The sequence below is a fragment of the Odocoileus virginianus genome, chromosome 1 (genome assembly GCF_023699985.2).
Source record: "Odocoileus virginianus isolate 20LAN1187 ecotype Illinois chromosome 1, Ovbor_1.2, whole genome shotgun sequence".
In the NCBI taxonomy this organism is placed as follows: Eukaryota; Metazoa; Chordata; class Mammalia; order Artiodactyla; family Cervidae; genus Odocoileus; species Odocoileus virginianus.
In genome coordinates this window covers 66,995,791-67,013,437 of record NC_069674.1, presented here as the reverse complement: position 1 = coordinate 67,013,437, position 17,647 = coordinate 66,995,791, and the positions used below count along the sequence as shown (strand labels likewise).

The 17,647-nt window shown below is 36.3% G+C and overlaps 1 protein-coding gene across 1 annotated transcript in view; it reads right to left on the bottom strand.

Moving 5' to 3' along the window:
- Positions 1-17,647, bottom strand: part of COG5 (component of oligomeric golgi complex 5) — a 268,380-nt gene that overhangs the window by 71,918 nt on the left and 178,815 nt on the right. The window contains 1 exon segment of the mRNA XM_070469136.1: positions 15,486-15,567. Within this exon segment, the coding sequence (XP_070325237.1) occupies positions 15,486-15,567 (82 nt within the window).

Sequence of the window (17,647 nt, the reverse complement as noted above, 5' to 3'; positions counted from 1 at the left end):
AGAATGAAGAAGGACCTACGTATGGAATTAAATCTTTTCCCTAGATTCTAATAGCCTAGACTTCATTACCTCACTCCTCCTAGACCCCCTGGTTTATCCCAGAGCTGCCGCTCTCACAGATCCTGGCCTTAGTCTTGAGTGGCCGGGCTAAATCTCAGCCTGTGTGTCCGACTCTGCCAGCACATCTTCCTGTGTGAAGACGCAACACCTCATCTCTCAGCCATTGACTGGAGTCCTGACCAAAAAAGGGCATCACTCCTGAAAACTCCCATCAATCTCCAGACAACCAAATCCTAGTCAGTGCTGAAATCTGGAAGGTAGGCTAATCGACTCAACAAGTATTTACTGATCATTTACTATATGACAAATGCTGTTGCAAATGGTGCATATGCAGTAGTGAACAAAAGAAGCAAAGTTCCTACCCATGAGAAGCTTAGGCTCCAATGAAGGAGAAAGACAGTAAACAAATTAGAATGTAACATAATATCAAGGTTAGTGAATAGTGGTGATGTTGTTCAGTTGTCCAGTCATGTCCGACTCTGCAGCCCCATGGACTGCGGCGTGCCAGGCCTTCCTGTCCTTCATCATCTCCCAAAGTTTGCCCAAGTTCATGTCCACTGCATTGGTGATGCCATCCAGCCATCTCATCCTCTGATGCCTCCTTTTCCTTCTGCCCTGGACCACAGACTTTTCCAATGAGTCGGCTATTCACATCAGATGATCAAAATACTGGCACTTCGGCTTCAGCATCAGTCGTTCCAACAAGTATTCAGGACTGACTTCCCTTAAGATTGACTGGTTTCATCACCTTTCGGTCCAAGGGACTCTTAGGAGTCTTCTCCAGCACCACAGTTTGAAGGCATCTATTTTTTGGCATTCTGCCTTCTTCATGGTCCAGCTTTCATAACCGTACGTGACACTGAGAAGACCATAGCCTTGACTATATGGATCTCGGTCAGCGGAGTAATGTCTCTGCTTTTCAACATACTGTCTAGGTCTGTCATCGCTTTCTTGCTAAGAAGCAACAGTCTTCTGATTTCATGGTTGCAGTCACTGTCAATGGTGATTTTGGAGCCCAAGAAAAGGAAATCTGTCACTACTTTCATCTTTTTCCCTTCTATTTCCCATGCAGTAATGGGGCCGGATGCCATGATCTTAGTTTTTTAAATATTTAGTTTTAAGCTGGCTCTTTTACTCTCCCCCTTCACCCTCAACAAGAGGCTCTTTAGTTTCTCTTCACTTTCTGCCATTAGAGTGGTATCATCGGTGTATCTGAGGTTGCTGATGTTTCTCCTGCCTATTCTGATTCCAGCTTGTAACTCATCCAGCTCGGCATTTCTTATAATGTGCTCACGTACAGATTAAACAAACAAGGTGACAGCAGACAGCCCTGTCATACTCCTCTCTCAATCTTGAACCAGTCAGTTGTTCCATACAGGGTTCTAACTGTTGTTTCTTAACCCACATACAGGTTTCTCAGGAGACAGGTATTGGTCTGGTATTGCCATCTCTTTAAGAACTTTCCACAGTTTGTTATGATTCACACAGTCAAAGGCTTTAGCCTTTGTAGTCAATGAAACATAAGTAGATGCTTTTGTGGAATTCCCTTGCTTTCTATATGATCAAGTGAATATTGGCAATTTGATCTATGGTTCCTATGCCTTTTCTAAACTCAACTTGGACATTTGGAAGTCCTTGGTTCACATAAATCTGATGCTGAGCAAGCAAGATTTTAAGCATGACCTTACTATCATGGAGATGAGTGCAATTGTCCAATAGTTAGCACATTCTTTAGTACTACCCTTTTTAGGAACTGGGATGAGGATTGACCTTTTCAAGTCCTATGACCACTGATGGGTCTTCCAGATTTGCTAACATATTGAATGCAACACCTTGATGGCATCATCCTTTCAGTTCTGAATAGCTCTATTGGAATTCCACTGCATCCACTAGCTTTATTAACAGCAGTGCTTCCTAAGGCCCACTTGACTTCATACTCCAGAATGTCTGACTCTGGGTGGCTGAACACACACCATCATAGTAATCTGGAGATAGGCAGCAGCATTTACTGACGACAGGGAGGGCCTCTCTGAGTGAAGTAAGGATATGACCCATTTGGATGCCTGGGGAAAGGCTGATTCAGACTGAAGAAATAGCAAATGCAAAAGATGTGAGGTAGACAATCCCAACAGAGGTTGCTGCTCTTATTTTAATAACCTGTCATGCTCTTGACCCGAGAGAGTGAGCCTCCATAGCTAAGTTAAGTCTCTCCTTTTTAAGTACACTGCTACTCATTTCTAGTTCATTCCTTTCCTAACAGGCTCAGTTCCCAAAACCTGTCTTGCACCTAAATCATCTAGTACTATGAAAGTAAAGGAGGGTTTGGTATGTCTTGGAAGTATTTTCTGTTTCATAGTTGCATAGATATATACTGCTACACAATAAACTGCCACAAATGTAGCTGCTTATTTTAAAAAACATACATTTATTATCTCACAGTTTCTATGAGTCAGACATGCCAGGTCCTCTGCCTCAGGGTCTCTCAAGACTCCAATCAAACTGTCAGCCATGGCTGGAGTCTCATCAGAAGGCTTAACTCGCGGAGAAGATTCCAAGCTCGTGTGGTTGTTGTCAGGATTTCAGTTCTTGATGAACTGAACTGGATTGAGGGTCTCAGTTCCTAGTCTGCTGTTGGCAAGGGGTCAACTATACAAAGTGGGCCACTCCAATATGACTGCTTATTTTATCAAAGCTTGTAATCCAAGAAGGCAATAGAGAGTACTTGCTAGTAAAATGGAAATTATGCTCTTATGTTACCTAATCATACAAGGGACCTCTTCTTTGCATGATCTATAGATTACAAACAAGTTGTACCTGTCAAGGGGAAAAGATTACACAAGGGTATAAACATCAGGAGGGAGGGATCAATGGGAGCCATGGTACAATCTATCTGCCCCAATAAAATAAATGATACTTCATTCACATCAATAAAAATTATAAAAAGGCAAATGCTGAGGGCCACCCAGCAGTCTGACAAAGACCTACTTTTCAAATACAGATACATTATAAACTTGGTGGCTCGGGCAGTAAAGAGCCGCCTGCAATGTGGGAGACCTGGGTTCAATTTCTGGGTCAGGAAGATCGCCTGGAGAAGGGAATAAAAACCCACTCCAGTATTCTTGCCTGATGATTTCCATGGACAGGGGACCCTGGTGGCTACAGTCCATGGGGTTGCATGGACCCCATGGTTAGCTAGTCGACTGAGCGACTAACAGACTATATTACTCCTTCCTAATTAACAGTTTTGTTGAAAAATAGACCAAATATACTACAGAAATAGTTCCAGAATAAAATAATGGTAAGTCAATTGCACCCAAGGTAATGAATTTTCCCATTACTCATAAAAAGAACTTTTCCTTCTAAGTTCCAGAAATGTATGGTCCAAGTTATATATTAAAAGCAATCAATGTTTATATGACCTAAAACTAATTATAAATGCATTTTATTGAGGATTAATATGTCTTTTGATTTAATTTTAAAGTTATGATTTAATAAAACTAAAATCAGAATAGAAAACAGACCTTTTTAAAGCTCAGAGAAGCCCTATTTAAGATGAACAGATATTAAAGTGAAAGCTTTAGATGGAAAATCTGACCAAAGCCTAAAACATTAAGCTTTGAATGAAGAAACTGAGTTTAAAAAAAGCACACACAATCTAATATTAGCCACTTGCACACACTACACACACACACACACACACACACACACACATAATTAAGATGCAATAACTGTCTGAAAATATCCAGATACGGCGCCAACGAGATTTTTTTTAAGGTTTTGTTTTTTCATAATAACAGCAATACAAAGTATGGTATCCAATACCAAATGGGTATGTATTCTATACCATACCTTTCCCTTTTAACAGGAATACAAAGCATACACATTCTTCTCCAAACTCTTAATTAGTTAACTTTGAATCCATTTATGATATGAAGATGACCACCCTCATTATCTCACAATAAAAGGTGCAACAAAAATAAAGGTCACCTTCAACTTCTTATCCTCTATTCCCCTAAAATGTTTGTCTTTAACTTTCTTCATAGGAACAAGTGTCCATTCTATACATGACCAATTATTCAACTTCCACACTTAATCTCATTCTATTTCAGCTCCTCCTCTATTACTCTCCCCTGTATTTTCAGCCTCCAATTAATTTTTTATAAAAAGACTGAACAATCTCTGATTGTATAAAAAATCAAAAATACAAATAATATGGCAAACACTTTCCCTTGACCTTCCAACAGTTAATGAGTAGCCACTGTCCTGTCACTGCTTATAATCATAGTCTACATACATCTTCTTGCCTCCTCCAGGCTATAACCCAACTTCCAGCTGCCACAATGCCACTGAAACTATTTTGGTTAAAGTCACAGTATCAAATGAACCTATCTACAAAAGAGAAACAGACTCAGAGACATAGACAACAGACTTGCAGGTGTCAAGGGGGAGCAGGGAAGGAGAGGGATAGACTGTGTGTCTGGGGTTATCACCACTTACCAGCTTGATGCTGTTTTATCTATCATAACCCTAGCCAATTTTCCTTGACTGCTGCCAGTTATTTTGGAGCAAATGACAACATCATATTATTTCATCCATAAATACTTCAGCATGTATCTCTGATACATAGTTCTCTTATCACACTTTACAAAATTAACAATCAGTGACAGCATCTGTATGACTGACTTGTGATTTTTTTTTTAGCTTGTTTATTTAGGACCCATAAATAGTCCATATATTATAATTATCTGATATATCATCAAGCCCCATCTATAGTTCCTCTCTTTTTTATTCCTTTTAATTCTTTATTTAAGAAACTGGGTCATATATCCTTCAGAGCTTCCCAGTCTGAATTTTGCTTACTGCACCGTTGGATCCCTGTATTTCCTGTAAGTTATCAGCTGGATCTAAAACAATACATTTCAACCTTGGCTGCACACTGAAACAACTTTGGAAGCCTAAAAAAAGTCCTGACGCTTGGGTCTCAACTCAGAGACATTAATGCAATTGCAGTATAGACTGTGAGATTTTTAAATACTCTTTAGTGATTCTAATATGCAACTAAGTTGAAAACCACTGCAGCAGTTAAGAGATTTGATCTGTTTCCACAGTCTATAATTTCTGGTAAGCCTACTACATATGTATCATATGAATTTGTATGGCAATATGATGTGTACTCAGTTGTGTCCGACTCTTTGTGACCCCATGGATACAGTCCATGGAATTCTCCAGGCCGTAATACTGGAGTGGGTAGCCTTTCCCTTCTCCAGGGGATCCTCCCAACTCAGGGACTGAACCCAGGTCTCCCGTATTGCAGGCGGATTCTTTACCAGCTGACCCACAAGGGACACCAAGCAACTGCCTGTATAATTTTGTTAGGTCCTTATCTATTTTGTTAGATAATTTTGTTAGAAATTCTTCTAAGGTTTGGATGTTAATGAATAATGTGCGAGAGTGACTATTTCCGTACAGGCTTGCCAGCAGAGTGTGTTATCAAACTTCTTTTTACTTATGGCTAATTTGATGGGGTCACAAAGAGTAGGACACAACTGAGCGACTGAACAATTGATAGATGAGAAATGGTGTTTCTCTATACTTTTATTTTGCATTTTTCTATATATGATAACACTGAGAATCTTCTACAAACAAGATGTATTTATACTATTTTTGTAGGGTTGTTGGTCTTTTTTCTTATTTTAGAAGATTTTTTATGTACTAACTCTTTTTCATTGAGGTAAGTTATATTTTTCTCATTTGTTATTTTATTTTGCTTAAGAGTTTTTTGGCCATATAAATTTTTTAACACAGTCAAATTATCAATCTTCTCATCATTGCTTCTAGAAATTAAATCAGAGAAATTTCCCCTAGACCTAGCTTGCTCACTTGTGTTTTTGCTAGCATTTGAATAGCTTTATATTTTACATTTAATTCTTTGGTCTACTTGAAATTTACCCTGCTATGTGAGGTAAAGTGGGGATTTTCTCCTCTGAGCTCTTTTTTATCTCAATCTACTCTCCAACCCTGAGCACTTCACTCATTTCCATAACTACAGGATCACACTTATCCATTCAACAAATTTTTATGGAAGATTTAATTAAGTAACCTAGTCTTGTTTTAGCTCAATGAAAACTATTTCATAGTTTATAACTAATGATATAAAGTACTTTAAAATATCAAATAAATGAAGACATAAGGAAAAAAGTAAAAATTATTTTATATCCTACTATCCTATAATAAACATGCTTTTGTATCCCTGTTTACCCCATATACATACTGTTTGTTTTCTAAAAGTATTTCATATTTTAGGGTCTCATTTACCTTATATGTGCTATTTTTTTAATGAAAAGTATTTCTATTTTACAGTTTGCATTTTCCTCCGATTTCCTAACACATAAAGCCTTTACTATTAAAGTAACACTTTAGGAATCCATTTCAACAGGATATCCATTTTGTATTGAGCACTGTGCCATGTGAGTGACAGGAATATAACATGGAACAGAGGCACACAGAGATGGTTTCTCTACAGCCTAGCAGGAGATACGGACAAGCAAGGAGGTTAGCCATAACAATGCAGTGAGATAAGGATTAAAACTGGGAACATGTTAGAGTTTTGTGGGAGCAGACAGAGAATGCCATACCCATATTTGAGTGCAATGATGAAGAGGGAAGAATCAAGGAACACTGAAAAGATGAATGTGAATTATCCAGATAAAGAGGAGGATTACAGACAGGTGCTTCAGTATTGGTAAATACTGAGAAGAAAGAGGGTGATTCATTCAAGAACTAAAGCTCCAGGACAGAAATTTTTTTAAAAAATTAGAAGGGAGAAAAATACTGCTAAGCGGATAGGAAGGAACCAAAAAGAACATCACGTTGGGACTGTATCCTGAGGGAGACAGGGGGAAGAAGAGTGGTGGCAGACCAGTGCTCCCAAGGTAGCAACTAAAGAAGGCAGACATATTTTTAAAAAGTCAAGCTTGCCCCATACAGAGAACCTTTGCTGGAGAAGATGAAAACAGGCAAGGCTTTTGGTGATCTATGAGACTGGAATGAACATTTTGAAACTTAACAAGTCTCAACCTGAGTAGCTTATAAAAGACCTACTCAGTTATATAGTTGCAAGGGAAGTTGGGGAACTAGGTCCAAAGTTAAAATATCCTTCATATTTGTGGAAACATAGCATAGGAAACCTAAGATGAGAGAACATGCCTATCAAGAGAGAGAGGCAGATCTTCCTTGCCATGAAGACATCCAACAGATTCTGGTGGGAGCCTAAAGAGCTTGTCTGGAAACCTCTGGAGAACAGAACTATATCAACTTCAATATTTCAGGGCTGAGGGGACATAGACCCTCCAATCTCTCAATTAAAACCCTGGGACAAGGGACTTCCCTCACAATCCGGTGGTAAGACTTCACATTCCACTGCAAGGGGAGGGAGTTTCATCCCTGGTTTGGATAACTCACAGCCAAAAAACCAAAACATAAAACAGAAGCAATACTGTAACAAAGTCAATGAAGACTTCTAAAATTGTCACCAAAAAAAATCTTAAAAAGAAAATTAAAAAAAACTTGGGAGAAGCATGCCTAAGTAAAGGGGAGAATTAGAAACAGACTGTCTCATTAAAACAGCAATTACCTGTCAGCCAAAGGGAGAGAAAAGAAACAAACAAAATATTTCATGATATGTAAATGAAATCCTATAAATCAGTTAAGACAGATAATGCTATAGAAAATAACATTTTTAAAAGAGTATATGCAGATGGCCAATGTACATATGGAAAAGTGAATAATATCATTAATCACACGGAAATAAAAATAAAAGCACAATGTGATTTGACTCAACATCCACCAGAATGGGCAACAAAACACAGAAAATACAGATGGCCAACAAACACTTGAAAAGATGCTTAATATCTCTCATTATTAGAGAAATGCAAATCAAAACTACAATAAGGTACCACCTCACAGTGCTAAGAACGGCCATCGTCAAAAAATCTACAAACAATAAATGTTCGAGAAGGTGTGAAGAAAATGGAGCTCTCTTGCACTCTTGGTAGAACTGTAAAATGATGCAGCCAATAAGAAGAACAGTATGGAGGTTCCTTAAAAAACTAAAATTAGAACTACCATACGATCCAGCAATCCCACTACTGGGCATATACCCTGAGAAAACCGTAATTCAAAAAGACACATGTATCTCAAAATTCAGTGCAGCACAATAGCCAGGACATGGAAGCATTCTAAACGTCCACTGACAGATGAATGGATAAAGAAGATGTGGTACATACATATAATGGAATATTAGTCATGAAATGGAAAGAAACTGGGTCATTTGTAGTGATATGGATAGACCTAGAGTCTGTCCTACAGACTGAAGTCAGAAAGAGAAAAACACTGTATATTAATGCATATATATAGAATCTAGAAAAAAAACAGTATAGATAAATCCATTTGCAGGGCAGGAATAGAGAGGCAGACATAGAGATGGACATGTGGACACAGTGGGGTAGGCACAGGTGGGACAAATTGGGAAAACATTCTAACATTTTGTAAATCTACATTAAATAAAGTATTTATAAATGCATAGCTTATTTATCCCTCTATTTCCCGGCAAGATTGGACTCCTGATTTATTACTGTATTTTTTAAAAGTAAAGGTAATGAGTTTTAGCATACATTTTAAGTCTGAAAGCTTTCTAAATCTTCAAATGTGCCTATCTCCTAAAGTATCTCTCTAATTCACGTATGATTTTCCAAAGCACTAGAAATATATACTGTGTAGTTTTCTTAATTCTATGACACAAGTCCTTCAGTTGCTTAAGACTTCTTTTTTTTTTTTTTTTTGCTTAAGAATTCTGAGAGACTAAAACTGCACAAAAGGCTTTAAATATTTTAAAACAGATTTACTTGCCAGAAGATTTTAAGCATATTTCAAAAAATCTTTTTAAGCTTTTATAAAAGGGCACTAGCATCTTTTCAATGTAATATTTATTTTGCTTGTTTCTACTGAGACTTGAAAATATGTGTACCATAACCCAACAGGCTGGTAAACAGCCGTTATTATCTGGAAACTACAATAGAGAGGTAACAGACATAAATCTTAGAAATCATCTTGGAAATAACTATCAGCCATAGACAATTAAAGCTGCACATGTCTGGCAGAAGCTATTCTGAATTTTCATAATCACAAATTCAGGCCCCTTTCCTTTTTAAAAAAGTAAATTCATTGTCAAACCCATAGATATATCTTATTATATCAAGTAGAAATTCTTTTTACTAAGCATGAACATTTATAATCAGAAAGAACATGTTCCTAACTAGGAATTTTTTCCTCTAGGTATTTTCTGCCAAAATCTTACTTACTTATACAATCTACTACATTGTGTATAATATTCAACTCTGCAGATGGTTGCACATTTTCTTAATATTGCCTGTCTATAATTTTAACAATTACTACATTACATTTCACGGACTGTTTGTGCTATATAAATAGACTCCAGCTCTCTCTTTAGTCTTAAAAGTAAGCAAGCACAGGCCTTGTAGGCCTGCAGGGTGTAGCCCAACAGCTTCTTAGGTGTTTCTCACTCTATTTTAATTTTGTAATATTTTCCTCAAACTTTTATTTTTAAAAAGTTTTTTTAAACTTATTTTGTGTTGTGTTAGTTGCTCAGTTAAGTCCGACTCTTTGCAACCCAGGGGCTGTACTCTAACAGGCTCCTTTGTTCATGGGATTTCCCAGGCAAGAACACTGAGGTGGGTAGCCATTCCCTTCTCCAGGGGATCTTCCCAAACCACGGATAGATCAAACCTGGGTCTCCTGCACTGCAGATAGATTCTTTACCCTCTGAGCCACTAAGAGTTCTCCCAAAGGAAGTTATTACAGTAATAATGTTGATAGACGCAACCGACTACTCCGAATGTAAATATTAATGGGGTTTTCTGCCTAAGAATATTGTATTTCCTCTCACTAGCTTCTTTGACTACACAAGTCAGATAGGTTCCATAGGATAAGAAGTGAAACATATCCACTGGATTTGGTAATTAAGAGATAGGTCATTGCTTGCTTCATTGAGAGCAATTTCAGTAGAATGCAAGAGTTCACCAAGTTGAGAAATCAATGGAATAAAACTGAAGACAAAAAATGTAAACTACTCTTTTGAGAAGTTAGAATAAAAGAGGAGACATTAGATAGCAACTAAAAAGAAACTCTATAGCTTTAATTAGATTAGAGCACTGAAATAGGTTTATATCAAAGCGGGAAAGATCAAAAGAAAAGTGGAAATGCAAAATCAAAAAAAGAATAATGTTGTTGAGAGGACGGGTTTAAACAAAGGATCAGGTATCCATCAGTAAATGGGTGGCTTTGAAGAAGAAAGTTATCTTACTCTTCAAGGCCCACAGGGAGGAAATCAGGCTTTTCTTTGAAGGACAGTTACAGACTTCTGAGTTTCTTAATGACATTAATTGTCCTGCTGACCCAGGAGAAAAGGTTAGTTACTCAAAGTGAGCACTGGGGAAAAGGAGGGCATGTGGAAAGAGCCAAGGGTTTGTAATGGTTACAGAAAATTAGAAAGCAGATGACCAAAGATAAGTAGATGATGGTACCATTAAGTGTGCGTGCACACACACCCTGCATAATACTGGGTTGGCCAAAAAAGTTGTTTGGGTTTTTCCATAACTTATTAAGAAAAACCCAAATGAACTTTCCGGCCAACTCAGTATTTTGAAATGCACTTATAAAAACTGTTCTTAAAGCTAGATGACACACTTCTGCTGCTGGTAAGATGTGGTAACATGAACAAGAATTACTTTCCTCTCTGAAATAACCAAAAGACAAACAAGGTGATGATATGATATGATACAATGATTTTTAAAACACTGAACACAATGTGATCCTTGAGAAACAGGAAACAAATGAGTGGACCCTGTGACTGCTGGCAGTTGTTTCCAGGCTATGGCACAGGAAACGGGAAGCGGTCTTTCTCCCTCTATGGTCCTCAAGACCAGGAAGACGATGAGAATTCACAAGACAACATGCCAGAGAGAGCTGCACAAAAAGAGAACTGCAAAGATCTGCAAATGATTCACCCTGAGTATTCAGCAAAACACTAATTAATATATGTGAGAGAAAACTTCCAGAGTTTGGGGGGTAAAAACAAGCATAAAGATTAAAGAGAATATACCTGTTCCTCATGCAAGACTGGGAAGAGTGCCTGTTCCCTAAAGCCAAACTAAAAAACCAAAACTATTTGGTAGAGTAATACGAATCTAGCCTCAGCAGTGGGAAATAATTAGCTCCAAAGTAAACACTGCTCAGGTTTTGCCAATAAATCTAAACAGCAAGACTCAAAGGGATCAAAATTATTTTTCAGCAAATTGACAGTATCCGAGAGTAAGAATATTGACTGGAAGACAAAAGTATCTAGTACCAAACAAGGTAAAATTCATGTCTGATACTCAATCACAAATTATTAGATATACAAAAAAGTAGAGAAAAATATCAGTGATGAGAAGAAAATTCAATCAACCAGACCCAGAAATGATACATGACTGAATTATAGACAAGGGCATTTCCATTCCAGTTCCACTCCCTAGAGCTGAAAATGAGCAGAAGCATGTGGGGCTCCAAAGCACAGAAGACTTTGGGTCCCCCATTCTGTGTTTGTAGGGAGAAGACTCCTGCTTTCCTGACCTTCCCTGAGTTCCAGAGGGTGGATTTGAACAGTGGCTAATCAGGGAAGGGAGAAGATGCAGAGACAAAGGAGGAGCTTCCAAGAAACAAATATGCAGATGTGAAGCGTGGTCTGCTTTAAAGCATACATGTAACAGTATCTTTGAACTCTTCTACAGAACTAAAACACCCCAAAAATGGAAGATGAACTACTTGATGAAGCATTCTTCATTGCAGAAAGGTCACAATTTGATAACCTCAAGAACCACAGCTTAGGACTTCCCTGGTGGTCCAGTGGTTAAGAATCCACCTGCCAATGCTGGGGACATTCCTGGTCGGGGAAGATTCCACATGTCGCAGAATAGCTAAACATGCCCACCACACATGTAACAGTGAAGACCCAGTGCAACCAGAAAATAAACAACAACAAAAAAAGAACCATATCTTATGGGGAGACCACCTGAGACCATCAGATTAAAGGAACCCAGGCCCTGCACATACCCTGACCCTTATTAGCAACCCTGCTCTTGAACCACTGCTATAAAAACTCCTCACCAAATCCCTCCAGGTTGGGACACAAAGTTTTTCAGGGTATGAGCCCACTGTGTTGCCCTGTGTCTGACAAAGTAACAATGCTATTCTTTTCTACTTCACCCAAAATTCTGTTTCTGAAATTTGATTGAGTACAAGTGTACAGAGGCTGAATTTTCAGCATCAGAGTTACACTCTCTTAGTATTTGTGTGATTTTTGAGATGAAGCTTACCTTATACAGTTTCTACTAAAAATGTGATAAGTAAACCAATTATAAACAATACTTGAAGATGTAATGATTAAAGGTTTGAAATTTTTCAATAATGCTAAGGTTATTTCTTTGGTACATTCCTTCCATACTGAGAGAAAAAGTATTATAAATGAAATTTAAATTTACTCATTAAATAAAGAAAGTAAAATACAGTCTACAAAAACTCCAAGGTTTCTGTAAAGGCTTTAAAGTGATAAAGTACATTTTCAGTGAATGTTTGAAAGCAGAAATATTGTAATAGCCATAAATGAGTTTTTACATTAGCCTTCTTTTATTCTGAAAACCAAGATTTTAACAAATTTTGTAATTATTATTACATATTTTGTAGGTGAATTTACATCTCTGTGTTTCCATACTGGTATGTAAGTATTAATAAATGTATTTCTTTAAACATAATTGGTTTACAGTGTGAAAGTATTAAAGAAAATTTCATGATGATATTTGGTTTCATGAAAAACAGTTTCATGCATGGAGTAAGAAACTAGAATAACCAAAATTATTAAGTAAATAAATAAAGATAATTTCTACTTTAGTGACTGAAAATCATATGTTATTTATACAAAAATGGATGTGCATTAAAAAAAATAAAACAAAGCAGAGCCAAAAACAGTATTACACGTATATAACCACATGACATTCAACTAAAGTGCCAGGAGGTTCAACAGGCAAAGCGTAGCATCACAGATCCACATGCAAAGAAATAAACCTTGACCATGATCTCACACCATACACAAAAATTAACTCCAAACGAATCTAGTAAAACTTCTACAATAAAATACAGGAGGAAGTACTTACAGCCTTAGGTTAGACAAAGATTTCTTAGGTCAAAAACTCCTCCAAAAGTTATAAAAGGAAAACTGATGAGTTATACTGGTTCAAAAATAACTTTTGTCATTTGGAAGATACCGTTAAGAAAATGAAAAGGCAAACACAGACAGACGTATTTGCAAAACAAGCATCTGAGGAATGACTTTGAATCCAGATATATGAAATTATCTTAAGACTTAATAATTAGAAGACAGTGAAAGTGAAAGTGTTAGTCACAGTTGAGTCCAACTCTTTGTGACCCCATGGACTGTAGCCCACCAGGTTACTCTGTCCATGGAATTCTCCAGGCAAGAGTACTGGAGTGGGTTGCCATTTCCTCTTCCAAGGGATGTTTCCAACCCAGGGATCGAACCCGGGTCTCCTAAATTGCAGGCAGATTATTTATCACTGTGCCGCCAGGGAAGTATGAAGAAGAGGACAAGCAATAAGCTAAAAAATTAAATAAAGCTAAGAGGTCAATACTTCTTAGAAACACTTGATTAATAAAGATATACAGATGGAAAATAAATGTGAAAATACAGTTATCACTAGTCTTTAGGCCAGTGGAAGTTAAAACCACAATGAAAATCTACTAAACACAAGAATGGCTAAAAGTAAAATAACAATATCATGGATTGATAAAAAGGTAGAGGAATTATCATACATTGTTGATGTGGATGAAAAACCATACATTCATCTTAGGAAACAGTTCAGCAGTTATTTGAAGGTAAACATATACGTATCAAATGATAAGGAAATTCCACTCAACTATTTACCCAAGAGAATGAAGACATATGTCTACAAAAGATCTGTATGTAAAGGATTACAGTGGCTTTACTCATGATAACCTCAAACTTTAATAACCCAGTTATCCCCCAACTGGGGAATAGACAAATAGCATATATCTATACAATGAAAGTTTAGTCAGAAATAAAAATAGACTCCTGGAACATGCAACAACATGAATAAATCTTAAAATAACTATACATTGCTATGAAAGTTCTCATACTGCATGAGTCCAGTTTTATCAAAATCTATGAAAAGCTAACTTATGCTGACAGAAAACTTACCATTAGCTGCCAGGAGCCAAGAGGCAGGAATAAGAAATTGACTATGAGTACATGAAGGACATTTGGGGGTGATGAAAATGTTCTATGTCTTATAATGGCAATTATAAGGATGTAAACACTTGTCAAAAACTCATAGAATCCTCTGCTCAAAGTTGGTAAATACATGTAAATTACATATTAAAAAAGATGACCAAACAGATACATAGAGCAGAGAAAAGCACAGTATTCTCAGAGTAGAGTGATTTGTAGAAGAAAATGGAGAGAATCAGTCCTAAATAAACCCCCTGCAAGTTCTCTGCAGCCACACAGGAATGAAGACCTCTGTGGTCACTACCTTGCTGCACAGCTCGTTACAAACAGAAGCAGGAAAGCAGGTCCTGTGGTTACTCACCCAGGACTGCCAGGGACTCAGTAATGCTTCAATATACGAGTACTTTCAGTAAATGTTTGTGGATAAAAATTTAACTACACACACACTCTCAAAAGTCTTTTAAAAAGTCTCCATACATTTAATGCTCTTACATTCAGTGCTTAGACAAAAACACTTCCATGATATTAGCTAGTTTGTGTATTTCACTGTTTAGAGCTACCTTCTGCCATTATTTCATGACAAAAACAGAGAAAATTTTTGGATCATATTTGGTTAAGTAACTTTTAACTCATGATGTGGGCATTTCACCTGTTCATTCATCAAATCTTCATTTTTACAAAAAGAAAAAAGTCTCTGTGTCTTAATATCTCTTAGTTAGGAACTAAAATACTCTAATTAAAATACTCTACAAGCATTAATAAAATTCTTCAACATCAAACATCCTTTCACACAGAAAAAATTCAGAGTTCCCCTGATTGAATTATGGAGAATTAACTTACTCTTCTGAAGAATTTCATTTCATATCCTAAGTATTTTAAAAGTAAAGAAAAGAACTTATTGCTTATATAACTGAACATACAGGTAACATAAGAAGTGACAATTACCCGGGAGTTTCTGAAAGATATGTTCTATAAACCAACAGATCAAAACTTCTTGAAGTAACTGAAAAACTTCGAAATCAATTTGCAAAATAAATACTATACTTACAATTTGTTGCTGTCTGAAATTGAGAAGAAAGTGCTTGAGTAACTGAATTCCAAAATGTATATAAAATTTCAGCCTGTCCATCCTGTGGCCCAAAAAAAGGGGGGTGTATTATTTTTTTTAATGATAATGGATAAGATATAGCATTGACAATGTATCAAAAATGTATTTAAGTCAAAATTCCTAAGACATCTATCAAACAATGAAATTATTAAGTAACTAAGTAGAAATGTATAGATGATTCAAATCAGGTCTCATGTTCAGATAATCAGTCACCATCCTTCTCTGCTACTTACCAGCGGCGTGAGCTTGAGCAAGTTGCTAAATCATTGTATGACTATGGTAACAGTACCTACAGTGCAGAATTATTAAGAGGATTTTTAAAGTTTTTAAAAGTGAACTCTTGGGACAGTTCTTAACATGTAATAAACCCTCAGTGAATGTTATTACTATAATAATTATCATCATTTCATATACAAAAGGCAATCTGTGTGACCATAAGAAAATGAAGAACAAGCATACTTAGATTAAGACTGACCAGCAGGATATAATTCACCAACTACAAAAGAGAACTGCCTGAATAATAGATATAATTTTGTGTTTTCTTTTTTAAGTCACAGAAATTACTATTTGGGATAAGAAATGGCAACCCACTCCAGTATTCTTGCTGGGAAAATTTCATGGACAGAGGAGCCTGGCAGGTTACAGTCCATGGGGTCACAAGAGTAGGATACAACTGAGTACAAATTACTATTACTCAGCTTAGCAGGATACTATCATCCAACTGTTAATACATATTTTAGAAAGTAATTAGTACAAGAAAGGATAAACATTAGTTTAGTATCATTTGTTAAAATAAGAAAGCATTTTAATACTGTTAAAGTAAAATGGCACTTCTAGAAATTTTAACAAGTCCTTTAATGTACTTCTACATGTGTGGTATATAATATCAAATTGTTGATATTCTATTTTTGAAGTACAAAAATGCCAATTTCACATGGCTCACTTTAATCACATAAATATGTATAATGCTCAAATATGACTACTCTCATAAAAAAGAATAATTAAGAAATTCATTAATTCTGTTTTAGTTTTGCACTTGCAAAAATGAAATTCTACTTTTCAAGGTTATAAAGAAAATGAACTATGAAAAATACTGATTTCTCACTTCTATATCTACATACATATCTATTTTCCTTGTTATTTGTTTCTTTAGTAAGTCTTTTGTTTTGATTTCAAATGGGTATTGTGTATCACAAAAAGAGGAAAATCAAATAATTGCTAGTTTCTTACTTAGGGATCAGAAAGCAGATTCAGATCACCAAGATTTTATGCAATATGTATACTGTATGTGAGCATGCTCAGTTGCTCAGTGGTGTCCGACTCTGCAACCCTATGGACTGCAGTCTGCCAGGCTCCTCTGTCCCTGGAATGTTCTAAGCAAGAATACTGAAATGGGTTGCCATTTCCTCCTCCAGGGGATCTTCCGGACCCAGAGATCAAACCTGCATCTCCTATGTCTCCTGCATTGGTAAGCAGATGCACTGTATATCATATAGCCTAAAATGGATGTTTTTCCAACAAGGACCTATAATAGCACAAGGAATTACATTCAATATCTTGCAATAAATTCTAATGGAAAAGAATATGCAGAAGTATCTATATATACTATATATAAAACTATAACTGAATCACTTTGCTGTACTGTAACTAATGCAACATTGTAACTGATTATAAACTTTAGTTTAAAAAACTTTTTCATCAAATTAAAGAATCACTATAATACATCACATTAACAAAATGAAGGACAAAACCACATGATCATCTCAACTGATAGACAAAATAGCATTAGACAAGTTCAACACACTTTCATGATAAAACCACTCAACAAGCTAGGAAATTATCACAACATAATAAAGGCCATATATGACAAGTCCACAGGTAATATCATAATAGTAAAAATCTGAAAGCTAAGATGCAGAACATTTAATGACTATATATATATATATATATATACACACACACATACACGTGCATATATATATATGCTTCTATACACACACACACACACTTAAATGAAAATAGGTCAATCTTGCTTAAGCATACAAATACAAAATTCTCAGGTATAATAGTAAATTGACTTTGTTTTTTGAATTATCTACCTA